The sequence below is a fragment of the Sorghum bicolor genome, chromosome 5, assembly GCF_000003195.3.
Source record: "Sorghum bicolor cultivar BTx623 chromosome 5, Sorghum_bicolor_NCBIv3, whole genome shotgun sequence".
Classification (NCBI taxonomy): Eukaryota; Viridiplantae; Streptophyta; class Magnoliopsida; order Poales; family Poaceae; genus Sorghum; species Sorghum bicolor.
The window spans coordinates 66427177-66453407 of record NC_012874.2 but is presented as its reverse complement, the minus strand read 5'-3'; the positions used below and the strand labels follow the sequence as shown (position 1 = coordinate 66453407).

General features: G+C 43.8%; 2 protein-coding genes and 1 pseudogene across 3 annotated transcripts; 2 read left to right on the top strand and 1 right to left on the bottom strand.

The window, feature by feature from the left end:
- On the bottom strand, nucleotides 1765-7484 carry LOC8074383 (annotated as a pseudogene).
- On the top strand, nucleotides 11213-14843 carry LOC8066704 (disease resistance protein RPM1). Its single transcript, XM_002451050.2, has 3 exons — nucleotides 11213-11339; nucleotides 11436-12418; nucleotides 12546-14843. Exons 2-3 carry the CDS (start codon nucleotides 11454-11456, stop codon nucleotides 14812-14814), a joined length of 3234 nt encoding a protein of 1077 aa, XP_002451095.2. The 5' UTR covers nucleotides 11213-11339; nucleotides 11436-11453; the 3' UTR covers nucleotides 14815-14843.
- On the top strand, nucleotides 22632-23762 carry LOC8074381. Of its 2 annotated transcripts, XM_021461607.1 has the most exons (2): nucleotides 22643-23407; nucleotides 23489-23762. In XM_021461607.1, the coding sequence occupies exons 1-2, from the start codon at nucleotides 22908-22910 to the stop codon at nucleotides 23544-23546; spliced, it is 558 nt and encodes a 185-aa protein (XP_021317282.1). In that variant the 5' UTR covers nucleotides 22643-22907; the 3' UTR covers nucleotides 23547-23762. The 2 variants fall into 2 exon arrangements, with proteins under 2 accessions (XP_002451094.2, XP_021317282.1); XM_002451049.2 differs by having other exon boundaries at nucleotides 22632-23762.

Genomic DNA, 26231 nt, shown 5'->3' with positions numbered 1-26231 from the left:
TAAAACCTAAATGGATTACATATCCTGCATTTATTTTGGTAAAGACAATTAGAGACTAAGTTTAGAATTAGTTTAAGTTGACTAATTCACCCCCTTCCCCCCCCTTTAGGCGTCATGGTCCGTTCAACCATCTAGGCTATATCTGAGGCTGCACACAGGCTAGACACGCAACAAGAGTGTGGTAAAAAATAGGAATGAGTGAATGACGACTAGCAGGAAAGCTATGCATATTCAATGCTTGTTCGTCGCCCAGAAAGTCCACAAACACAGTAAGACTCATCAGGGAGGAGCACAATGGGGTTAACTTCAAAAAAAAAAAAGCTTAGGGTCAGCAAGACCACGTAGAATGCTAACAAATCTTTGAGGTGCTTGACAGCAGGGGTTTGGAAGAGCTAAAGGTAGGAGAAGAGGTTGGCAGAAAGTTTTTTTTATCTATTATGTAGGGTTACCTCAATCAGCTGTGATCCTCTATAAGTCTAGAGGGAGAATGGTTTTATCTTAGTAGGAAAACTTTTGCAAACAAGATCTACAAAGTTTCCTAGGCAATTTGTCAGATGCCTATTGAATTAGAGTCAAATTGGACTTGGACTGTGTAAACCGGGCAGACTGAAGAAATTGGCATGTACCAGTTTTGCCTGTTGGAGGCCCATTAATAGCCAAACTGGCCTTCACCGGTTTTTGCTTGTTTTCGTGTAGTTTGAGAATTATTATGATTTTTTATTTTATTTAATTCTCTCAATCGAATCATGACTCTTTAATCATATTTTGTTGTCAATATATGAGTTGCTAACTCGCTGCATGTATGTCCTCTTCCCTGACGGGCTCCTCACAACCATCGCTAACCTATGCGCTGGAGGCCACAACCCATAGAAAAGGTGAGCGTCATCTCCCATCCTCTTCCTGGAGATTGTTGGCAGTTGGCATTGCCGGGAAGGGACAGAAAGGACAAGCCTAACAACGTTTGAGGAGAAAGACGCCACCCTCCTCCCGCCGCTACCCCTCGACCCCACCCTCCCCTAATCTCTGCCGCGACGCCTCCGCCGATGTCATCCTCGCCCCCCCACGGCGGCTCCCATCGCCTCACCGCGCCACCCACCTCATGTCCCACACTCCTCGACCTAGCCCTCCCAAATCATAGGGCAGGTTTCCGACGAGCTCCGCCGCGACGCCCCCCCACTAGCCCTGCCCAACTTTCATATCTCGCCATTCCGGTAGCCCCCACCACCCTGCCGCCTCTCGAACCCCCTTCTAAGGCTGCCAATGAGAAGATATCCTTACCTCAAAAACCTAACACCAGCAAGGTCCTGGCCGGAACCCTAGTTATCCTCTTTCTTTCTCTCCGACACGGGCGCCATCGGGCGTGAGCGCATGGGCCGGCCCGCGTCACATGCTCGGCACGTTGCGTGACGGGTGGCGTAAAAAAGTTTACGGAGGAAGAAAGACGAGTTGCAACATACATGGAGTTGATTATGAAATGCATAGTTCAAACTTGATAGTTTCTCGGCGGAAGTGTACAGAATTAAAGGGCACACAATAAATTCATCAACATCTGTGTCACATATCATTGAAGTCGCTTGAACTTCATGTAATGTGGAGTTTTCCATGTCATACACCAACTTGCCAGCATTGTACAGTGAGCATCAAAACTCGGCCTGTAAATATAATCGTGTTTATAAAACAAATAAAATCATCCATAGTGGAGTAAGTTTACAACATAACATCTTACATGAATGTGCAGTGCACATTCCTTTAATGAAACAAGGGAATAAACTAAGCAGAACACTTACACGACCACACATGCCTGGGAATGATAAAGAATGAACAAGTTAACAATGAACAAACCATATTGCACATTTTAGAAAACTACACACATACATAGGAGGACGAACAACTTGTGCTGATACACAAAAGTAGACTATATATATATAAGCAATAATCATGACGAGCTCACTTGGGTTTCAATTGAAATGTGTCTTTTTCTCTTATAGCTCCTTGTACTCATCGACGACCACGCTGGGATGCTTCGGATGCATGCTTGCCAATGTCTTGATCTGAGAAACCTTCACCTTGGCAACTTCTGGCGCCTGACTGCTGACTGTCAGGAGCACCTGTCGGAGACTCACAAGGTTTTCCATGCCATACACACCCTCCGCCATTATAAACTTCAGCTCAAGACTCTCCAGGTTTGGCATTGCTCCTTCCAGAAAGCTCAGAGGTGGTAGCACTGGTGTCACGAAGCGTAGCAGCTTAAGCTTTTCAAATCCTCCTGCTAGCACAAAGATTTCTCCTCCAGACTCCACTGCATTCCGACGCATAATCTGGAGAGCACTTGTTTTCTTCTTTGTAGAGTTCAGGGTAAAAATGAGAGCGAACAGCTCAGGCAGCTCACTGAGAACCAGCAAGGCACTTGCCGTGAGTGAAGTTAAGGACAGCGTTAGCTTCTCAAGGTTGTGCAGACGGCTGATCCAGCCAGGCAGTTGGGACAACTTGCCCGAGAGCCCAAGGCTGTGCAGGTGCTCCGGAGGGGCATGTGAAGCACTGAGCGAGATGTCGAGGAAGCCAGTGAAATCATCATCAATATCAAGAAACTTGATGGAGCAGCTGCTAAGATGCTCAATGGCTGACAAAAGTAGAATGTTATCCTCTTTGGTGAAGTTTCGAAGCCTGTAAACAGTGAGCTTCTTCAGGTTCGTGAGGTTCTCCAGGGCACGCAATCCCTTGGCCAAGCCTGTACTAGCAGCCTTGCATCTGAAACGATTCTTGCCTTGCCAGTGCCAACAATAACCATCTGTTTGCTTCTTGGTGCTGACACTCATAACTGGTGCCTCCGGCTTTTCAGCTTCCTGATCAGTAGACCCACCCCTAGATGCATTAGGAGAGCTTCCACAGATTTCAACCCCAGATAGTGTCTGTAGAGCCATCATCTTAGTGATCTCTTCAGTTAATGTCAACCCAACCCGCTTGCTCTTGCTGCCAGCAAGTAGATGTGTCATATTTTGTAGCTTCCCAACTGATGGAGGCAACTGCACGATATTTGTATCCCTTATGTCAAGTACCTGAAGATATTCCAGACTACCTATCTCCTTTGGGATCTTGCCGATGTCTGTCCTTCGCAGGCTTAGGTACTTCAGCTGATGCATATCACATATTTTCTCAAGCTGATTCGTCGAGGATAAATCCTTGCAACTTTCAAGATCCAGCACCTGCAGTATCTGAAACTTGGACAGAGTTGAATGAAGAGTTTTGAAACTCCCCAATGCTGTCAGAGATCGGACATGAGATAGCTTCATCCTCTCCACTGTTTGTTTCTCTTGCCGATCACTCTTTTGGACAGACAGTCGTCGCACCTTATACGATGGAAATGGTGTATGCCAGTGGCCACCAACAACAGTGATGAAATTCTCATCACTTGACTTGACCACAATATATTCAAGAACCATATCATGAACTTGGCAGCTCTTCACCTTGCCATTATTGCTGCTGTTCACTGCTCGGATTAGGTTCCTGCTGATGAGTTCATTAAAGCAGTCCTCAGCAACTTCCTCAACTGTCTTCCCATGTTTTTCAGTGATGAATCCTTCGGCAATCCATCTTCTGATTAGACTCTTTCTACTGATCAAACAACCCTTGGGAAACATGCTTAGGTACAATAAGCAAGTCTTAAGGTCAGCAGGCAATTGGTTATAGCAGTGGTTCACTATGTGTGTCACTCCTTCTGTGGAGAGATTTTTCTCCAAGTCTTCGCCTAAATCCTTTCCCACTTGTTCCAAAATTTTCTCCAACCGTTTACTCATATCATTGCCCGCTTGGGCCTTATCCTTCTCCAACTCTTCACCTACATCCTTGTCCACAAGAGCCAGATGGTGGTCTTCTATTTGGGTGATGTCTAATGCTGACCTCAATTTACTAGCCACAAGCCCAGCTACTAAAATTATGGCCAAAGGCAAACCTCCACATTTCTTCAGAAGAGCTCTTGCATCTTCAGTGGGAACTTTAGGAGCACTCGAGATAATCTGACGGAACAGTTTGTAGGAGTTTTTATCACTAAGAGGCTTGAGCTCATGGACAAGACCTCGTTGACGGCGACACGCTTCAGCTACAGATTTGAACCTAGTTGTCACCACTATGCTATTTCCCTTCTTGCTTTTTGGTAAAGTATCCCTAATGCTTTCCCATGCTGATACAGACCATATGTCATCTACCAATATATGGTACCTGTTACAAGCATTATGTAGAACTAAATTAATACTCCAAGTGATTAATATGGCATGAGTATACTTTTACAAAATATGCTTATCTAGAACAAAGTAATAAGAACTCTGAAAGGTTAACATGCTTAGTTCACTATTACACAAACAATTTTTAGCAGCTTATCCATTTTTAGGTAGAGGCAGCTCTATCAAAATCTGTCTCTAAAACTGGTTCTGAGTGACCCATCTCTAGAAATTGATATTTCTACAAGTAATTAGGTTTTCTAGCCGCCTCTAGAATACCTTTTGTTTTTAGAGGTGGCTAGCAAACCAAATCGCGTCTAAAAATGCTATTTTTAGAGGTGGTTCGGCTTACCAGCAACCTCTAGAAATGGTGGTATTCCTAGAGATGGATGGAAATTGATTTTTAGATGTAGTTGACAATTGGGCCTGCCTCTAAAAATAGGTCTAGGATAGTAAAATTATAACATTTTTAAATCAAATTGGATGAAGATAAACTTTATATCAAAATTAAGTATCGACGAGATCAATAACTTTGTAGTTGATAACTTTTTTGTTCAAAATTATCTAAGGTGTAAAAATTATGTTTTAAGTTTTCATAATTTCAAGTTCAACTTTTTAAGAAAAAATCAAATGACCTTAGATAGAGAAACTATCTAAACCAAAATTGTTGTACTCTAAAAGTGACATTGTTGTTGACTACTTTTTTATTTAAAATCATTTAGTGCTCAGAAAACAATGTTGGGTATTGAAATGGATGTTTAAAACAAGTTATATATGACTTAGCATAATCTATATATGTATATATTTATATTTATACATCTATAAAAAAGTTAATCCCTACTATAAGTTCTATCTTCACATGCAAGTCATCCATATCATTTTTCACTAACTATCCACATCATCTCCCACTAATAGGCATGTCATCTCACTAACTTCCAACCTCTTAATGCAACTAATTTTGATAAAATAGATGTAATAACATGTAGATGATTTAACTCATATATACAACAGTTTGGACCATATGGTGGCTGTCCACATATATGAATTTAAATTACCTACCTAAGATATTACTATAAAAGATAATAATCTAGGGTAAACCTAAATGTGCATATTAATGAGCCACCTAAATCACTATGCAAGATAACATTATTTTACATTTACATCCAAACTACCCGCTTCTGCATCGAATAAATCACTCAACTCATTCCCTTCATTATTAAAATAAACTAAAATATTCTTTTAAATACAAACATATTACTACAAGATAATAAATAACTGTAAATATTACTAAATACTAATAACACTATTACTATATGTTTTTTAATTTAACTAAGTAAACATGCGGGCTGTGTGTTCACCTATAGACGAACTATACATACTCCCTCCGTATAGGATTTAGATGTCGTTTAGGACAACAACACAGTCACCAAAATATAAATTTGACCTCTTATTTTTATAAAATTATTTAGAAAAAATGGTATATGTATATTTTTATGAAAGTATTTTTCAAGACAAATCTATTTATATAATTTTCACATTTGTAAACTCAACAATTTAAAAGTTATTGATGATTTATATTTCTAATGTTTGACCTAAATCTTTTCCAAAACGACATTGAAATCCTATACCGAGGGAGTATGTGTATGAGCAATATTTTTTTATTTCCGAAATTCAACCTCGATCTAGACCACGAGAACAATTGTGTATGGCATTGTAGAAACTAAAAGCGCATTCTAGGATGTTGATAGATGTTCAAATAAGGAATAGATGTTTCACTTGAAATATAGATAAATAAATTGTAGTGTCTAATAAAATTAAAATTTAAAAGCGCATTCCATTTTTAAATAAAATACTAAGGAGATTTTCAAGCAAATTATATAATAAGGAATAGATGTTTCACTTTAAATATAGATAGATAAATTGTACTAGTGTCTAATCTAATAAAAGTTAAATGTAAAAGCTAAAATATATGTTGACGACGTTATGACACAAGAGCTACAACAAGAAGTTGATATAACTTCGGCTAAGGTTAGCATCTAACCACATATCAAAGATACACAGAATCACACAGATGTGCGATCCAAATGGATTTTAACTATAATATGGATAGAAATATTTGGTAAATGATCTACCACAAATATATATATCGAGATCGTAAATAAAGTATACCAATAATAGTAGTGTTGTGTTTGGAAAAAAGAAAAGAAAAGGAGAGAGAGAGAGATGGAGAGAGAGAGAGAGAGATGAACCTCTTATCTTTTAGCTGTTGGGCGAGGAGGTTTTTGAGTTCTTCTTCTTTGAATTCCTCGATCCCGTTGACGTCATTCTTGGAAGCCCCATCCTGCTGGTCATGGAATTGTTTGATAAGGCTTCTGAGAACAGTCGGGAGATGGAACTTCTGTGACGCCAAAACCAATGCCCTGCAATCAAACTCGTCGCCGAACGTGCGGTACAAGGCCATGGCAAGAGTAGTCTTGCCAAGGCCACCAAACCCAACAATGGCAAGGAATCTCAGCTCATCATTGTTGCTGTGCTGTTTGGCGTCCATGGACGACGACAATGGCTTGAAGTTGAACTCCTCCTTGGTGTTCATGGCCTGGATGAAGCTTGGCTGATGATTGCTCCTCTGCTTATTTGCCTGCACGAACCATTCTTTCAGCTCCTCCTTGGCATCCTCAATGCCCACAGGATCCACAATGCCGATCAGCCGAGGAGGCGGCGCTGGGCGGTCGATTGGAGCAGCAGCATCCATAGCTCCGTCGTCTGAGCCCCTTTCCAGTTTTGTCAGGTTCTCCACCCCGTACCTGGTGCGCCGCTCGCTGACGTGCTGTGCCCGGGCCTTGAGGTTGCCGATCTCGGTGGCGATGCAGTGGCGCGCGTACAGCGTGGTGAGCAGGTACCATTTCTGCTTGAGGGAGGCCAGCCCTGCCGCTCCCGCGGGGCTCACGGCCGAGGCGGTGGCGCACTTTATCCACGCAGTCTTCGATGTCGTAGGCCACCTCCCGGACCTGCTTCATCCAGTCCTGCCGCTGCTCGTCGTGCTTGGCCTCCTGTTTAAGCCTGTTGAGGAAGGCGTGCATGCTGGCAAGCTCGTCGTTGATGTACTGGATGTCGTCGCTGACGCCTCTGATGAGGGTGTACTCCTGGGCTAGGAGGCTCCCGAGCTTGCTGACGAGGGATTTCACGGCGTCATTGGAAGCGCCGACGACGAGATCCATGGCCGGCCAAGGGTCTCACTCTTATTAGCTACTCGCCGGATATATATGCCCGTCGTTGATGCAGCTAATAATATAACGGGGGTCAATAATAAGCTTCAATTTTGTGGTTGCTCCATGGAAGCAAATAGATGTAAGTTTGCTGCTTGTTTCGTTTCCTAATAATATGTACGTAGTCCTGTTTCATTCAAAAATTATAATATGTACGTAGTGCTTTATCTTTCTGATAACCGTATGCTAGAAGCTTGAAACACAAATATAACTAGTTATTAGAAGAGGATGGCGTGGCTTTGCGTGAAACACGAGGGTACGCATGTGAATAAAAGTACCCAGAGAATCCATGGAGGATTGGAGGTACACGAATGGAATTTGATGAACACGCCGTGCCGTGCGGCATGGGTAACGAATCAACGGGGTGGAGCACGTTCCTGCCTACCAGATGCGCCACTGGATTTCGATATAATCCATAGTCTACAAAAAAAAAAAGATAAATCCACAGTCTAAATGGATTCGGCTTTGAATACATTTTGACCAGGTTTGTTTGGATTGGATGTCCCTGTATATTAAAATCTAGGTATTTTTATGTCTGTCATTACAACTAGCTCTTGACCTTTAGAGATCTACCATTTACAATTCATCTATTGTCAAACTTGTCATTATAATTCTTCTTCTACCTGATCCTTTGCCATTTTCCACATCTTCCGAATGCTTGGGCCCACTATCAAACCGTATATGTGTACACATCTTCCATATGGACCAAACAACCACACTGCTTCTTATCTCCATCCACTCCCTATCATGTGGGCCCTATACGTCAGCTTCTCCTTTAACATGCAGAATACACTGCCTTTTATCCCTGAGGTCCAGCGCTCTCTCTATCTCTCACTTGAACGCATGAGCAGAGGAGGTGGATTCCGGCCGGCGGTGGTGCTCACCAGTGTAGGCGAGGGGTGCGGGAGCAAGGCAGGACCGGGCGCACGCTAGGTGGCCGCCGAGTGTGTGCCGGTGCAGAGGAGAGGAAGAGGTGGAAGAGGTGTGGATGGAGGCAGCAAGGCGCGGTGCTGTTAGAGAGGAAGAGACATGAGAAGAAGATAAGAAAGACAAGGGGTCTTTGTACATTAGCTTTAATGACCATTAGTCCCTTGACTAAACTTTAATACAAGGACTAGTGGAACCATACAGGTCCTAAGTTTCAAAAGCTTTAAGTTTAAGACCTATCTATATCTCTTATCTCTTACACCTATTCCCTATCATTGTACAGCGGGAGTGCTAGGGCGGGGAGGTTTCGGAATGCCGCCGCGCATACTCGATGCCCGATGGCGGTGGTGTTGTCGAACGCGCCGATGGTATTGGTGGGCGCGACGGCGACGACGAAGGTAGGCGAGGACATGCTCTGGCGGCCGCGGTGAGGAGCACAGCCATGGTCTGCGACAGCGACAGCAAAGGCGGGCGTCAATGGGCTCTGGTGGACGCGGTGAGGAGCACACCCATGGTCTGCCCCGGCGAGATGACTAGTGTCAAGTGTGGTTGTTGGGACAAACGTCCTGAACAGGGTTGAGAGATGGAGGCTCCTGGGGGATTGCTAGCTTAAGAAGCTAGGTCTTGGTGAAGGTCGGTGGGAGAAGGTCTCCGAGAGAAGGCCGACGAGAGAAGTCCGATGGGAGGAGGTTTGCGACGAAGGCTCGATCAGAGGAGGCCGGTGACGAAGGTCGGCGACAAAGGCCGAGCTGGAGAAGGTTGGCATCGAAGGCTTGGTCGGAGGAGGCCGGTGACGAAGGCCGGATCAGAGGGGGCCAGCAACGAAGGCTGAAAAAGGCTTCTCGATGAAGGTCCGAGACGAAGGCCTGGCTGGAGAAAGCTTCTCGACGAAGGTCCAACCGGAGAAGGCTTCTCAACGATGGTCCAGGACAAAGACGTGGAACAAAAGTCTCGGATGGAGGTTTGATGATTGTTCTCTATAAGTGCTTCGTGGAGAAGACTCCATGACGGAGGCTGCACAGAGAAGGCTACATAACAATGGTCTAGCGTGGAGATTCTACGGAGAAGGTCTACCATCGAAGGCTCCAACAGATGAGGGGGGAGAGTGAGGCGGCAGCTAGGGTTGTATGAAAAAATAGGGGGAGTGGAGAGAGAGCCCCTTGCCGTCATGATCATGGCATTATATAGGCAAGCAGAAATTTACAGGCGACCCCCCTATGAGGATGGATTTTATATGCCACTTCAATAGCTTGAGTTGGGGCTCTTCTAGGGAACTTGGCCCATGTGAATATGACATGTCGCAACAGTGGTGGCCGACTGGCCGCTGTAGACCCCGCATGCCGCCCTGCACTCTGCCTCCTTTCGAGGAGTTCGACCTCTTCGGCTCTAGATCGGGACGTTGAGGATGAGCAAAACAAGCCTCGGTGTCCAACTCGGAAGGAAGGGCTGACCGCTGGCTGCCCAACCATTTTCTCTCACTTTCTTTTTCTATTCTTTTTTCTTTTCAACTTTAATATTGAAATTTAATCTATTACCATGTTGTACAAAGGGAAAGAAATAAAAGAAGTCACGGCTTGCCCTCGGGTGGGTGAAATAATTTTGAAATCTTTTTGAACAAATAATTTTTGAATTCTTTTCGGCTTGCCCAAGACGTGGTCTCTCTAGGACCATACTCCGTGTTCGCTTGTCCGAAAAATCATGCATGTTTATTAATTTGTTCGAGAAAACATTGTTGATTGACTGACACATTCGGCAGATAAGTTCAAATAAACAAGATTATTTCATTCTTTCATTCCAAAGTATTACTATGGTTGTACAATACAGTTAAGTTTTGTATAACGCCTTTTGATCCCAATTTACTAATTAGTTACTCCGTACAAGGGAGAGCTTAGGTTAGGTGGAACCATGATTTATAACATACTCCTTCTGTCATATAATACATTGTGTTCTAAAAATTTTAAGATAATTTAAGAGAACAGTCAAATATGGCATATGGTTATAGATTATTTCAATTGTTTAGTTTCTCCTCAAATCATGGCTTCGTGGTTAACAAACCTTGCCAAATCGAAATACAGTTATTATATAGAACACATTATATTGTAATACAAATTTTAGATGTCATAATACACTCTATTCTAGGACAGAGGGAGTATGCATTTGAAGGTAACTTTTCATGATTGCACAAGCATATTATAACATGGTTTTCTAACACAAAACCATATATTTATAACTGTATGATATTACATGCTAAAAGTGTTATAAAATTTCTGTAGCAACATGCGGGCATCATCTAAGGCCTTGTTTAGTTCGCAAAAAAAATCAGTTTTTGGCTAATGTAGCACTTTTGTTTTTATTTGACAAACATTGTCCAATCATAGAATAACTATAGACTCAAAAGATTCATCTCACAAATTACAGATAAACTGTGCAATTAGTTTTTATTTTTATCTATATTTAATGCTCCATGCATGCGGCCAAAAATTCGATGCGACGGAAAATCTTGAAATTTTTTGGGAACTAAGTAGTATATATAATGTAGGGAGCCAAGTTGGGAACATTTTTAGTACTCGAAAAAGGAGTGCATGCATGCATGTGTGTGGTCCCTGCTGCATATAGACAGACGTAAGAAAGGAACTGGATTTGGTGGTGGCCGTACGTGTGGCGTGCGCGTAGGTTTTGGAACCGAATCAAACGGAGCACGCTCCTCATCACGGCCCTTTGCTTGCTCCATACATGCGGAATTTCTAGCTTCCTCGCTTCGATCTATATATACTACTCTTGCATTGCATGTAGATATGATGTAGGTAGGAACGAGAGCATGCAGAGCTTTGATGCTGTGCGACGTGTTCATCAATCACCATCCAAATTAAACTCTAGCTAAAGGCGGAATATAATAGCAGAAATCGTCCATCAACCGGCCATCACTGATCAAGTAAGTGGGAAATTCATATAATTACATTAAAACCCTTGATCGACATTCTGCCACCTGATATTGGATCATTATTTAACAATTCATTCAACTGCTCAGCTCGCAGGGTGCGCATGCATGGACGACATGGCGCCTGGAGCTTCCGAGGGGGAGCAGCAGCAGGCGAGAGATGTCACGGCGCATCAAGGTTATTCCGACGACGGGGCGGCGGCGGTGGCGGCCATGATCGAGGAGGCATTAAGCAAGCTGCAGGCGCTTCGTGAGAGGATCTCCCTGTTGGGGCCTGCTGGCCCTCATCGCGTCGTCGTCTCCTCTAGTGACCCTGGACGGCGCTGCGTGGCCTTCATGGAGACAGAGCTGAGCATCGTCATGGCGTTCTTGAAGACGCTGAGTCCGCAGCATTTGGACGATGCCGAGACCAAGCAATGGCTGGGAGCCTATTTGTCCCATTTGTTCCCTGTTCTCCTCCATTGGGTCGACCTCGTCCTCGTCCTCAGTGAAGTCGACCCCTCACGTCACACACTGCTCCCAAGAGCTTCACAGTGCTTCCTCCATTGTCGTAGGAACTCATACTCACATTGGCTTCCTCTTGACACCATAATGCTTTACTATTTCATCGAACATCGATCCAGGCATTGGCATCTTCTCCACACTACGAGCTCTGGCCTTGGGCTTATTACATCCCAACTGGACGAGGCAGGTGCCCTCCTTCCTCTTGTCGGCATCAATCGCCCGGCGAAGAAGATCTTCAGGTGGCTCGCCGCACATCAGGGGAAGATGGACATGAACACGAGAGTCATGTCTATCGTTGGACCTGTGGGGATTGGCAAGACAACTCTTGCTGTTGAGCTCCTCAATCGACTCATCAGGCACGAAACTAGCAGTGGAGGACGCTACCATTTCCAATGCAATGTTATGGCTCAAGCGTCACGGGGGACTAGTGATAGAAACATTCGTCTTCTTCGAGATATCCTCTCGCAAGTTTCACCAGCAGCAGCAACAGCACTGTCATCTTACCCGTCAGATGCCAAGACAATGGAGGTCCTAGTCTGTCTTGTTTCAGAATGCTTGCGAGATAAGAGGTATGGATAATAACAACTTAATTACTAGCTTTAATTTGGCGTGATTACAGTATTCTTTAATCTGAAAATATGTATATATATGTTTAATTTGCTCATCTCTTTTCTCATAATGCTCCTGGCTGCGCAGGTACTTTGTCATTATCGATGATATATGGAAAGCATCAGACTGGGAAGAAATCAAGGGCGCATTTCCTAATAATAATCGTGGTAGCCGAATATTGATTACAACACGCAGTACACGCACAGCATGGGCATGTTGCTCCGATTCTTATTATGGCCTCGTGCATGAGATGAAACCTCTAAGTGAAACGGATTCAGAAAGGCTGCTTCTAGCAAAAGCCGTGGGTTCAGTGGATGGTTGCGTGCCAAATAATATCAAGCTACATTGTGATGAAATATTGAGGAGATGTGATGGTATACCATTGTTTATAATTGGTATGGCAGACTGGCTGAAGGAACAAGGACTGCAGCAGCTGCACCAACCAAAAGATGAGCATCAAGGATTTGCAACGCATTACGAGGAACAAGTCCCGCGGCTGCCTGAACGGTTAGAACAAGCACTGTCCTCTGCTTTTAGTGACTTCCCTAATGATGATGACTCGAGATTACCATTATTGTACATGAGCATGTTTCCTTATGGGTACAAATTTGAAAAGGATCGTCTCATCTTGACATGGGGCTTTACTGAATGTGTTCCTCTTTCCCTGGGTTTTAGTAATGCTATGTTAAAAGCAGAGCTGTTCTTCTCCCGGCTAGTGGATAGGAATGTCATCACCTGTGTAGCGTCAAACTGCAAGCACAAGCAAGATGAAGCCGAGGCCTGCCAGTGGCAAATCAATCATTTTATGCACCAATTCCTGGCCTCCAAATCTGCAGAGATGGGTTTCGTTTTCACCACTACTACGCTCAACTTACTGGCCGCATCAGCATCAGCAGCAGCAGCAACAACAACAGAGTGTGGCAACCAAACTAGCAGCAGGATGCCACGGAGGTTAGCCCTGCACCATCCAGATCCCCTGCTCCCATCCCTGCTTGAAACTATGGATTTGTCCCAGACTCGTTCACTAGCTGTTTCTGGGACAGTCTGCAGAATCCCAGTGGACAAGTTTGTCAATTTGGTGGTTCTGGATCTTGAAGGCTGGGAAAATCTCAAGGATGAGGACCTACTGCAGGTATGCACAAGCAAAATGTTCTTTTTGTGCTATTTGAGCGTCAGGAATACTCAAGTCCACAAGCTCCCATACGAGATCAAGGAGCTGCGGAGTCTGGAGGCATTGGATGTAAGTTACACACAGATAACAGAGCTCCCACTTGAAGTGTTCGAGCTAATTTTTTTGAGGCACCTAGACCTAAGAGGCACACGGATAAGACAGCTGCCAAAGCAAATTGTGGGCCGATGGAATATATCTCATCTTCTCGTTGGTGGCGAAGGAGTGATTCATTCCATCGAAAAGGCAGCAAGGGTGCCAAACAATGTGCGGCGTCTCAGCATGCTAGAGACACTAGCTACTGTTGATCTGACCAGCCACCCTGCAAGCTTCGTCATGGCTCTCGGTGATCTACGAAGGTTGACCGTGCTTGCAGTTACATGGTCCTTTCACCAGTCCACTGACAGAGACTACTGTGAAGCGTTACTGTCATGCATCAAAAAGTTGGAACGGCTCGAGTCCCTGACCATTCACTGTGGACTCGGCTGCTCCATGGAGTTCCTGGGCTCCCTTGAAAAGTCTCGTGCACCTCGGGAGCTTAAGATGTTCAAGGTGACAGCCGGAAGATTCGCAAGTGTTCCACCATGGATCCAAGGGCTCTGGTTATCTTTCGTGCAAATCACCGTCTCTAACAAGCAAACAACGACGGATGACCTGAAGATACTTGGAGAATTGTCCGTATTGCAATGCCTAATACTAGGCTTGGACTTCATCCCTGGACAAGCCATAGTGATTGAAAGTGGAGGATTCAGTGAGCTTCAGAGATTCTTGGTGTACTGCCCAATACCATGGCTCAGTTTTAGCAAAGGAGCTATGTGGAAGCTGACATACCTCCAACTGAAGTTCTGTTCGACCCCAGCGAGCCAGATCTGTGTTCCTTCAGGTATCAGCAACCTCAGAAGGCTGACAGAGGTCGCCCTCTGCTACAACGAAAAATACATCAACAGCCCCAGCATCAAGATGACAGTGGAGGCAGTGACTAAACAAGTTGCCGAGCATCGCAACCCGATCGACCTTTTCATCAATGGCATTGAACAAGATGATGTTCAAGAAGCTGACGATGAAGTCACAGAGATTACAATTGGGACTTCAAGCAGTACCAATGCTGGAGCTGAAGATGATGCTCAACCAGTTGGTGAGGAGGCTACGGCAGTGGTTCAATGTGAGATTACTGAAGCTGAAAGTTGATCCAGTTAGTCCAGGCTTAGCTCTACAAGACATGGTAATCACTACTACTCTGTTGCTTGAAATTCTGCTTGTGGTCGACACCATTTTCTTGACAGTTTCCATATACTACACTCTGACAGTTTTCATATACACTCGTTCCACCAGGAATGATTAGTCGTCTCGTCTCTAGAGGCAACTCAATTGCCGGAGGGAGATGAGACAACAAGAGTTACAGCTTGGCAATCCATACCACAGGATCCTGTGTACGGCTTGGTAATCCGTACCACAGCATGTAATCTGTATATCTCAGGTCAGAATGTCTGATGATGTGCTCCCCCTGTCGTTGCCACATTACTTCTAATAAGACTGTCGTCATGTAGTAGCCCATTGGTTCCTGTGTAGGAGTATGTACTCTGTGAAATTTTCGGTGTTGTTTGTAGCTTTATTTACAGTCAGTGAGGCCTGTGTGGAAATCAGTTTCTGCCTATTCCTACGGAAGTTGAACTATTCCACGCGGATCTGCAAGTGTTGTCTATATGCATGTGCAATGTGTTGTTGCTTCAATGTCTCAAATTGGACTTGCTTGCAAGACATTGCAATTATTGTGTAATAATGCAAGACCTGGAGCTGGAGTTATTTCATGAGTCTCTTCAACTAGTGTACTACAGTGTGTATGTGTTTGGGTTTATGAGTCTTGTGACATACCCAGCTTTGCACCTCCGTCCCTACATTCCTCAACGAAGTCCCCAGTGAAGACCCCCAAACATCCAAGAAAAACAGAGCAATCGTGAGGGAAACAAGCGACTCACAGTCATCGGCCCGTCAGTGATGTGCCTGACCTGCAGAGCTTTTTTTACCGGTATGCCATTATAAAAGATTGACCAAACCACCATGCCATTAAAAAGTTGTTTCGCACCGCTGTGCCCAACTTCATCTTCGACTATACCCGTGTGCCATTCCGTCCCCATTCCGTTTGTTTCTTGACGTTTAAGATGTCTGACACGTGGGTCCTGGATAGAAAAATGTCCTTTTTGCCCTTCCCCTCTCGGGCTGGACGGCACCGAGCAGAGCGCGCTGAGCGACGGCATCGCGGCGCCGGCGGGGGTGCCGCTCCGCGACTGCTCCTGGCTCGCGATCAGCGTCATCTCCGTCCCGACGTCGCGCATCGACACGGACACGGCCACCGCCGGCGCCTGCGAGTGGTCGAGCGACACCTGGCGGCGCTCGTCCAGCATCCAGTTGTACACGCGCACGGCGCCGCCGTGCGCAACGCAGCACCCGCCGTCGGGCGACGCGCGGATGGCCGTGCCGTCCCCGGGCGCGCGCCCGGGCACGGACGCGGCGAGGCGGAGGCGGTCGCCATCGAACGCGCCCCACCGCGCGGCGCGCACGTGGACGAGCAGGCCCTAGTAGAGCGCATCGCGGTAGAGCAGCTTCTCGGTGCGGGGGCACGTGGAGGCTGCACGTGCGGAGCAGGTCCAGCGGCACCAGGCCGGGTGCGGTCGACGAAGTACTCGGCCACTCCGCCGCCCGGGGACGAGGAGGAGACGTTCCAGGAGGCGTCGAGTAGCGCGCCGAGCATGGAGTCCCGGCCGGCGTTGGCGAGCGTGGTGGTGGTCGTCTCGAACAGCTGCCCGCCCACGTTGAACCGCACGCGCCTGCGTTAGCATGGAGTCCCGGCCGGCGTTAGCGTGGTGGTTAATCATTGCATATGCAATTGGTTTTGAATTAGTTGACATCTGATCCTTCTAATCGGCATCATGCTAGCCTATACTACATCTGCTATGCCAATTAATATTTGTTGGAGTTTGATGTTTGATAACCCTTTTCCTCCGTTGCAACACAGGATTTAACAGAGCATTGTCATATTATTACCAATATTAATTTATTTATATAAAATAAATTATAAAATAGAAATCTATCAAAACATATATCTTTTCGTAGCTTATTTCTCCTGTGGCAATGCAGGGCATGTTTTGCTAGTATGAAACTTAAGAAGTATAATTTATTTCATGATAACTTTGGCATCCATAATTTAAGACAATGACGGCAATAATTTGATAATGTTTTGGTCAAAATAAAATAATTTGACAATGTGCCATTGGAGAGACTAGATTTGTCAGCATAAACATGAAAGAAGAGAATTCAATTCGACAAAGAGTAACCATTCGCCATGGAATAACAAGCTGCAAATAACAAGCTTTTCTAACAAGCTGCAAATATTCCAAAAGAAAATGCATGGCAGTGCCTACTACACCGGATCCTTTTCTATTTTTGGTAGTAAATCATTAAATATTTGCCGGTATATGAAGGTGTCTTCTCGATGGGTCGGTCCAGGTCCATGGCAGTGCTGCCAGCAGCACCTTCCTCCTCATGTCGAGCTGGATCATCCATGCGTTTTGGTCCCCGCGGTGGCTCCTGCCGACCTTGAAGCAGACGACGTCAGGGTTGTCCAAGCTAACGACGGGGGACTGCAGGTGCACGTGTGGGAGACCCTCATATCCCGGCATCGCCCAGAGCTCCTCGCAGTCGGAGGGAGCAGCAGCACACCTTCGTCAGTGGCATTGGGGATAATTTTTTTTTTTCTCGAGACCAAGTGACCTAGGGGTATTGAAGTCTATTGCCAGGCCACTTAACTGCCGTTAGGCTTCAAAATGGACGGAATGGCACACGGGTATAGTCGAAGATGAAGTTGGACACAGCGGTGCGAAACAACTTTTCAGTGACTTGGTGGTTTGGTCAATCTTTCATAATGGCATACAGCTAAAAAGCTCTGACCTGCACGGCGGGCAGGTGGTCCATGGAGTTGTCCGTGGGCCGACGGAAACGACTGTTGGAAAGGAGATCGTTCCCCGAGCCTGCTGGTGGTGTGTTCTAAATAAAAAAAGAGCCTGCTGATGGTGTTGGGCACTTGGGCTCGCTTTTGAGTTGTCAACTTTTAAAGGAGGGGCCGATGCTAATTCCTATGTTGTTTTTGTCATGGTCACCCATCATCCACAGTACAGGCCTATTGGGCCGTGAGTGTGCTAAGCCCTCACAAAAGTCTTCACTACTATATAATCACCAGTTGCGAACTTAACTAAATGCACCATATAACTCTACTGCTACAGTCATAAGCTACACTAAGTACACCCAGATAATTGCACCCAGAAAGTTCTATCTTTTGAAATTAAGGGTCAAGATTAATTAACTCTAATCTCTCATCTTCCTAACTCGATGACATCCAACGGTCATAAACGCTCGGATCAAACTCATCACTCACCTCATTCATCGCTCTATCCGCCCCCACCTCCCTCTCACGCACGACCGTGTCTCTTCCCGAGGTCGCGTAATTATTTAGCTTTCTCCTATTCTTCTACGATGCACTCCGCAGGGGAAGACAACGAGACGCTGCCACGCCGCCAGAACTCCACGCCTGGCAGCCTCTACGTCGGGGCACGCGGCCAAGGGGGTTCGTGGCTGGGGCGCATGGCCGGGGGCTCGTGGCCGCCTCCACGCCGGCCGCCTGACTCCGCGACCGACCGCCTCCACGCCGGGGCGCCGCCAGGACACGACGTCGGAGCGCGGTCAGGGTGCGACGCCGGATCGTGTACAGGGGCTCGACTCCTTGGCACCGTAGGACTAGGCCTGCTGCTCGCCTTCTGGCCGCCGCTTCTTCCCCACCTGGCCTCGTGTGCAACTAGCTGCTCACCTGCGGCAGCGACGAGATACGGCCTCAGGTCGCTCGCAGCACGCGTCGTCACGTTGATGCGCCGCCTGTCCTCCTTGACACCAGAAATTGAGATTTGGGTTTATGTTAATTCCTGCTCCCCTCTACCTATTTCTCTTCTCTCCACCCGCATCTCGCACAGCCTTTGGTGGCGGCACGACCCTGTCCGCAGGAACGCTGTCCGTGACGGTGGTAGCCCCCTGCCCCCGGCGTTACCGCAGCCAGGCCTTCCTATCGCCTGTCGCGCATCCGTCGCTGGATTTGCTCCGTCTTGCGAAGCCACGCCGCACTTCAAGGCGGCGCCGCCATCCCGCTGCTCAGCACTCGCCTGCGCCTGCGCCTGCCCGAGCAGCGACCTGGGAACGAATAGGTTTGTCTTCTGTTCTTATTTACTTGGTCTGATATTTTTTCGCAGTGTGCTCTGGTTTCCATTTGTGTTTTTTTGTGAATGCTTGTGAAAGTTAACTTTGCCTCAGAATGAAATACGTAGTTCTTTATATGGAGTTCTTCTTTTTTGTGCATTCTTGTGGTGTGACATGTGTTCCAAGCTAATTTGGGTTGTATCTGATGCTCCTCTATTCTGTCAAGGTTTGAAGGACAGCTTCGGTATAAGCTCAAACCAAGGAAATTTGTGCAGCAATGGAGGAGGCTTTCCCTTGCTGAACCTGGTTCTTCTGATCTCAAAATGGATTAGGTGTGCTCCCGCGAAAGTCTGTAAATGAACAGTCTGACCCTAATAGCTTTCAGGAAGAGGCGGCTGCAAATAACGAGCATTTTGGGTACACGTTGAATGTGAGACCTCACATGCACTTCAATGGAAAAAATTTACTGAAATGATAGATGTTTGCTGCAAATCTACCTTTTTTGTTGTGTAAAATCTATTTTTTTGCGTGTTTTGTTTTTATTATTTCCAAAATAGTTCCACTGCAACTATGTTTTAGAGTAATTTAATCATGACTTATACATTTGTTTAAACTCCAATCTTTTTGTTGTAGTTGCAATACTCTGAAAGAAGTGTCACGCACATTACAGAAATGGTTTCCTACTATGATTTTCACAGGTAACATTTTCTCTGTCCACTATCATTTTATGAGTTCGTGTAGCATGATTTGTTTCAAGCTTGTATGTGTAATCACCACTACAACAACGTCCTGAACTGTTGGCCTTTCGCTTAGATGTAGTTAATATTCCATATGCCAAAAATGAAATTTGCAGGAGAAACGAAAAATAGAAGAATGGTATAGTTCTTCTCTCACCACCCAAAAAGCCTACACATGTTTTCCTTGGCATGTAGAACTGGTAATATGTCATATGCAACTCTCAAGAATGTATGGGCTGTGAAGGCTGATTTTTTTACAAGACTACAAGCCTAAATACTTCAAACTTCTGTTATTTCCTATATACGATGAGCTACATGATTGCATACAAACCAACCTATTTACTACGAGATCTAATATGCATCTCCGTTGTCCAATATGCATCATTCTCCGTTGCATACAGGATGTGATCAAGTTTCCATATATATAGAAGAACATGAAGTGAACATTGGCAGCATTGGAGAAGAATGTGAGTTGCAGCTATCCCAGTCACCTCATAAGAAACAAAAGAAATCACACACAACTCAAACTAAGCTCAAAAGTTCTGGTGGACATCGGATCAGTTCAAGTAGAAGCCCAAACTCATGAGACACAAAAAAATGGTAAGGTTATCTACATTATTGTACTCTTTCTTATATAGGTCTTAAGTGCATATATTATCAGGGATGAAAAGCATCTACTTCGTAGAGAAGGTGGTGTGATCTTTTTGGAAAATACATTTATTTACAGCCTACTTGAGCGTGATGGTGACACTACGGTGACATTATCTTATAAGTCAGATAACATTACGGAAAGGGTGCAAAACTATGCTGACATGGTGAAATATAAATTCTGCCATTTATTAGATATAATTGGACTATTCCTTTATATATTGATGGCCAGTAGCCCAGTATTTAAATTGTGAATGTTTGTTGCAGGCTTTCCTTCCAATAAATATAAAAAATGCAACTGGTACCTAGGAGTTGTTCGAGCTGAACTAGAAGAGGTATATGTACTCGATTCGTTGGGACTAATGTTGTCAAGCCGTACATAGCTCAGGATTGTAGTGAGTAATTATGCCTTTTTGACATATTTTCTTATTATATTACTATTAATCTTAAAAAAATAATACATATTATCATATAACAGTTAAAAGGACTAGAAAGACAAACGAAATGTGCATTGGAGCATGATAAAAACCTTGACCGAGGCAAGTGGAAGAACCTAGATGTCTCAACATGGCGTAATATTGAGAAGATCCAAGAGCCAATGCAAAAAGATGGGTAATTAATGCCATACAACCTGTAAATGCCATGAGACTTGTATTATGTTTGATTTTTTTTAATTATTAAATTAATGTACAGGATATCGTGCGGTCTGTGGATGGTAAACTTCATGAAATATTGGATGCAATCTTCCCTCTCCCATGAAGTAACTCAGGTAGTTCATATATGATGCATATTGAGTAGACACTTATATATCATCTAAACATATGTTGTCGAGGATTTAATATTAAAACTTAATCCTTATAACTATTTTGTAGGATGATATCAATAATTTTAGGTTGAAGCTACTGATATGCCTAAACCATCTACTAGAATATTCATGAACAAAGAGGAATTGTTGCATCGGGTGAGCACATACATATGGTCAATTGATAATCAAGAGTGGTTAGAGTAAGTATTTTTTATTTTTAATTGGTCGATTGATACAAAAAGATGTGATCAACTAATTCTTGATCGCCGTCCTTGTCTTTTTAGCAAAAAATGTGTCTTAAGCACCACACCGTACCCGATCTCTATAAGTCTCAGGACAATTAGAGATATTTTAGATAAAAATAAATCCATGGATAGCGGATGCTTCAATATGGCTGTTCGGACTATATTAATTATCATATGCAATTGTCTGAGACTATAAACTATGAAAAATATATTGTTGTTTCGTTGAAAATAGTTGTTTTTATTAAGTATATCCCTAGAATAAAACCGCAGCAACGCACGGGCACTATACTAGTTGAGAGTAATGGTCAAGTGGTCAAGTTTTAGTGCTAGGAGAGCTACAATTTTGGACCTCTAATAGTAAGTAAATTCTTGGTATCCTTTTGTGTCGACAAGCACCTTGGATGCCTATCTCACACCAAAACTAATCCTATATTGATTGATTTGCAAATGAATAGAAGAGAAAAACTATCTTTTTGTCCTCTATTTTTTTCTCATCAAACTCCATAAATTGGATATCCTATCCTCTGAAGTCTCAAAACCATTTAAATTGCCTTTGTGTTGGGTTTAGAAGTGGTTTTAAGATGATTTCATCATTTCTATAGGTGAAAGAAATATGATAAACAAATAGGTCTTTAATAAGCTTCTAAAACTTTCATGAGTCCTAAAAAGAGATATTGGGACATGAGAAAAAAATCTTTAGAACTCATGAAAATATGTCCGTGAGCTTCCAAAAATTAGATTTGGTTCTAAAAATATTGAAGGTTTTTTTTTCTAAAATATTGTAACTAATATCTAATGGTGTTTTAAAAAACTTATTATAAATAAAATTTCCTTGCCATGAAACAAAAATGTGGTGGCATTGTTACATCAAGACAGTACACAAATGTTCATTTTAAACATTCTTGCTTGATGAATCTTAGCATAGAGTCTAATAATAAGTAACAAATGCACCACTAATTTCACTAAAAGCATAGATATTTGTAGCTTTTTAGAGGAAATAATATTATCAGATTTTTTTAGTGGAAATAATATTATTCGGTTTTTTACTGGAAAATAATATTATTAGATGACTTTATTATTAATTATAGGATCGAATATCGGAAGCCTTTTAGTTACTTCCCACGTTTATTTTTTTCTCATCAAACTCTATAACTAGGTATCTTATTTCTCAACTCAAAACTACTAAACTAATATTTAAACGTGTTTTAAAAACTTGTTAAAGTATGTTATTTTTGACGTATCCATTGTTACATCAATGTTAGTAGAAAAAAAAAATTAATTTGACACATTTCTTGTTTGACGAATTTTAATTCGTGAAATGTGTTGAATGAAGCTGGAAAACCTTGTCGTTACGTTCCACGTTGGGCCCGGCCCAACTGGCGCGGAGGAGCCGACCGACGACGGCAGCCTCCATTTTCCGTCCAACTCCGATTTGGTCTCTCTCCCCGCTCGAATCCGACCCGATCAGCGAGGTAGGGTTCGCCTCCGCCCATATAGATCCAGCCACCCCGCCGCCGCACCGTCCATCGACAGCTAGGGTTGCCAGATCGCACATCCAATCGCTGTAAGCTTCGAGGTTTCCGGCGAGAAGGATCCGATTTGCCGCGGATGGCCGCAGGGGGTGAAGGTTCCGCCAGGTGGCGCACCGCGAATAGCTTGGAGGCCGCGGCGACGCTGAGGAGGTGCTCCACCAAGAGGAAGTCGGGGAAGGAGGAGGCGTCTGGTCGGATGCCTCGTCGAAGGAAGGAGAAGGAGACAGCCTCGGCGGCGTCCGCCTGTGCAGATGCAGAGAAGTCGGCGGCAGGGGCGGCGAAGAACCGGTTGCCAGCGAAGGATATCCGGTGGATCCTAGCGCAGAAGCCGGAGGCTCCGCCGCCAATCTACCAGGCCCTGAAGCGGAGCAACCCGGAGCTGGTGCCGCGGCCGGAGGAGGAGGGGGACGAGAAGCTGCGTGTGCTGTACGTCCTGGCCAGGGCGTTCTACGAGGTGGAGGAGATGCAACCCAAGTTTCAGCAGTGGGTGCGCAGTGAGCTCAAGGAGAAGGGGTACGTCGAGGTGGACGATGACTATATGAAGCAAAAGGCTGCAGCGCAGGCCGGTATCGACAGGGACTGGCCTATTCTCAAAGCCAAGATCGATGCCTTCTCGGGTCCCTCGGAAGATGGTGATGAGACTACTAGCGTCGACAGCGACGACTCAGCTGACGAGGAAGAAGATGATGATCTGGATTCGATCATGAAGGATTAATTAATTAGCTGCTCATACATATAATAATCTATATATAACGTATGCTTGCATTGCATTGAGTTATTATATTAATTATTAGGTCCTCTTTAATTGTGATTCATGCATGATGATGCTTGTCCTAAGTTCAAGTGCTGTCGAAGGATATATATGGTATTTAACTAAAATGTCTTATATATATATAGTAGTAACATGATTATTAATTGTCTCGTGTTTGCATGTGATTTTGGAGGTGCAGTGAGCTTGGAAGTGGTTTTGAGGGGGAAAAAAAAGAAGCAAATAAATGCATATCTGTTTGGCTCTGTGACTGTTAATTCGGTGTCCTGTGCCCAAACACTGAAATGCATTATTGGCTTGTTCACCACTGAAATGCATAGTTTGAGATACTAGCTTGGACTACCTCATGCCCCGGTTACTCCAAAATATGTGTCATCGCTTTTTTTTAAAAAAAATTTGTGCATTTGAACTGTACTATATTGGTTCAAACTCAGCTACTGCAGGTTATTTGTGCATTTGGATTAGTATATTCATTCATCCAATGCATGGCTGTCGAAACTTTCCCTTGGTCCAGTCTTCTTTGGTTATGCTTCACCTGAAGCACAGGCATCTGGAGGTGCCTTTCTAATGTTTATTTCTGTCCTGTAACCCAATTCGTTTTTGATGTAGTATAATCTGTAGTTGTCACATTCTGTGTGAATGTGTACTTAATTCAGTTGTTCCTAGCTACATTGACTTGTTGGCTGATTCATATAGTTATTACCCTCATTCCTTCTGTATGGATGTGTCGTTGGCATGCTAAGATATGCACACTAATTCACTAATGGCATCCTAAGATCACTATTCATTAGTGGTGATGTTGATGTTGCCGTGATGCTATCATATTCTTGTCTCACTGTGCAAGGTATTCATGTATGGAAATTGTGCAGGGATTGTGTTGATCTTAGGATATATATCTTCACATTTTAAGGGGATTGTCTTAATCTTAGGATATTTTACATTTTAAAAATAATGTGCAGGCTACGCCACACCATGTAGGTCAATGTGGATGGGAAATGCATAAGATATATGTTTTGCTGTTTTGATCTTCCTCTGGACGGTAGGGGGAAAAAAATATGTGAGCATACATAGTATAGAGTGGTGCTGTGATGAAGAGAAAAACATAAGAGTTTAAGAGAGATCTGGATGGTGCTGAAAAATCATATGCAAGCATAGATGCTTTAGAACAAGTGAAGATAAATGCGCAATTATTACATATATATAATCCTTAAGGTGAAAAAAGTGCAGTTGTGTCTTTACTGATTGAGTGGGCGAAGCAAAGTCTCTCAACTGTAAGTGTACTTGTCTGGATTAGAGTTAGAGACTTAGAGTTACAGGGCAAGAGCCTGGAACTAGTCACACATCATGCATATAAATGTCGCCTGGATGAACGCTTGAGCCTCTCCTGGTTCAACCACGCCAACCTTTCTGATAATTAAATTGGTCTTGTTTAACATTCTTTCTTAGAATTGAAAAGTGAACCAAAAAAAGAACAAGAAACCTTTCTGATAAATTGGTCTTGTTTAGCATTATTTTTTATGATGAACTTAAAAGTGAGCCAAAAAAAAACTAGGATCTGGCATTTGTCCGGGAGCGAGGAGCATATCTCCTCTGACACCGGCGTTGGTAAAATAAATTTATCTATGCATATAAAATCGTTGGTTACATAAATTTTCCCGTGCTCGAAGTGATTTTGGAGAGAGAGAGAGAGAGGGATGCATACTTTGGTTGTCTCTGTACCTGTTAATTCGGTCATGCCTCAAGCAGATTTATTGAAACACTGAACTGAAAATGCACACTTTTGTTTTATTATTGTCTAGTGTTGCAGAGGCTTCGCTTAGAACTGGCGATGCTAGTTGCCTTGATTTTGCAGGTGCCATGACCTTGGCGGTGCAAGTGATTTTGATGGGACAAAACGCAAAATGCATACACTTTCGATGGCTCTATATTTTTTGAACAAAAAAATATTAGGTACTCTTGGACTTGGAGATGCTCTTAGCGAGGTCGCACGATGGTTTCCGGATTTTTTTTTGTCATGGGCACCCCTCGTCCATAGTACGACCATGTTGGGCTGTGGGCGTGCTAAGGCCTCACAAAAGATTGAGAGTAATGGGTCTGAGTTGTCTAGTTTTGGTGCTAGGAGAGCTACAGTTTTACATGTCTAATAAATAAATTCTTAACATCCTCATGTCAACATGCCGCTACCTTTGGTGCTCGTCTTGCACCAAAACTAATCATAATACTGATTGAGTTACAAACAAATGAAAGAGAAAAAGTATCTTTTTTTTTCATCTAAATTTTCTCATCAAACTCTATAGACTGGATGTCTTATGCCTAAACTCTCAAAATTATTTAATTTACTCCATGTCGGATTAGAAACGGTATTAAGATGATGCCATCATTTTTATGGTTAAAATAATCTGATAAATAAAAAGGTCTTGATTTTGAAAAAATCATTAAAAAGCATAAAAAGAAATATAATGGGACATGACATATAAAAAAAATCAGAGGTCATGAAAATATCTCTAGGAGATTCCAAAAATTAGACTTAGTTGTAGAAAAACGGATTCTATTTTTCTAAAAATATTCTAATTAATATCTAACTATGTTTTTAAACACTTGTTCAAATATATATTTTCCTTGCCATGAAAA

Bases quoted from the DNA above. Each gene is read 5' to 3' on its own strand.
- LOC8066704 (XM_002451050.2), top strand. From the start codon at position 11,454: ATGGACGACATGGCGCCTGGAGCTTCCGAGGGGGAGCAGCAGCAGGCG. The intron at 12,419-12,545 runs GTATGGATAATA...CTGGCTGCGCAG, and splicing joins GAATGCTTGCGAGATAAGAG to GTACTTTGTCATTATCGATG.
- LOC8074381 (XM_002451049.2), top strand. From the start codon at position 22,908: ATGGCCGCAGGGGGTGAAGGTTCCGCCAGGTGGCGCACCGCGAATAGC.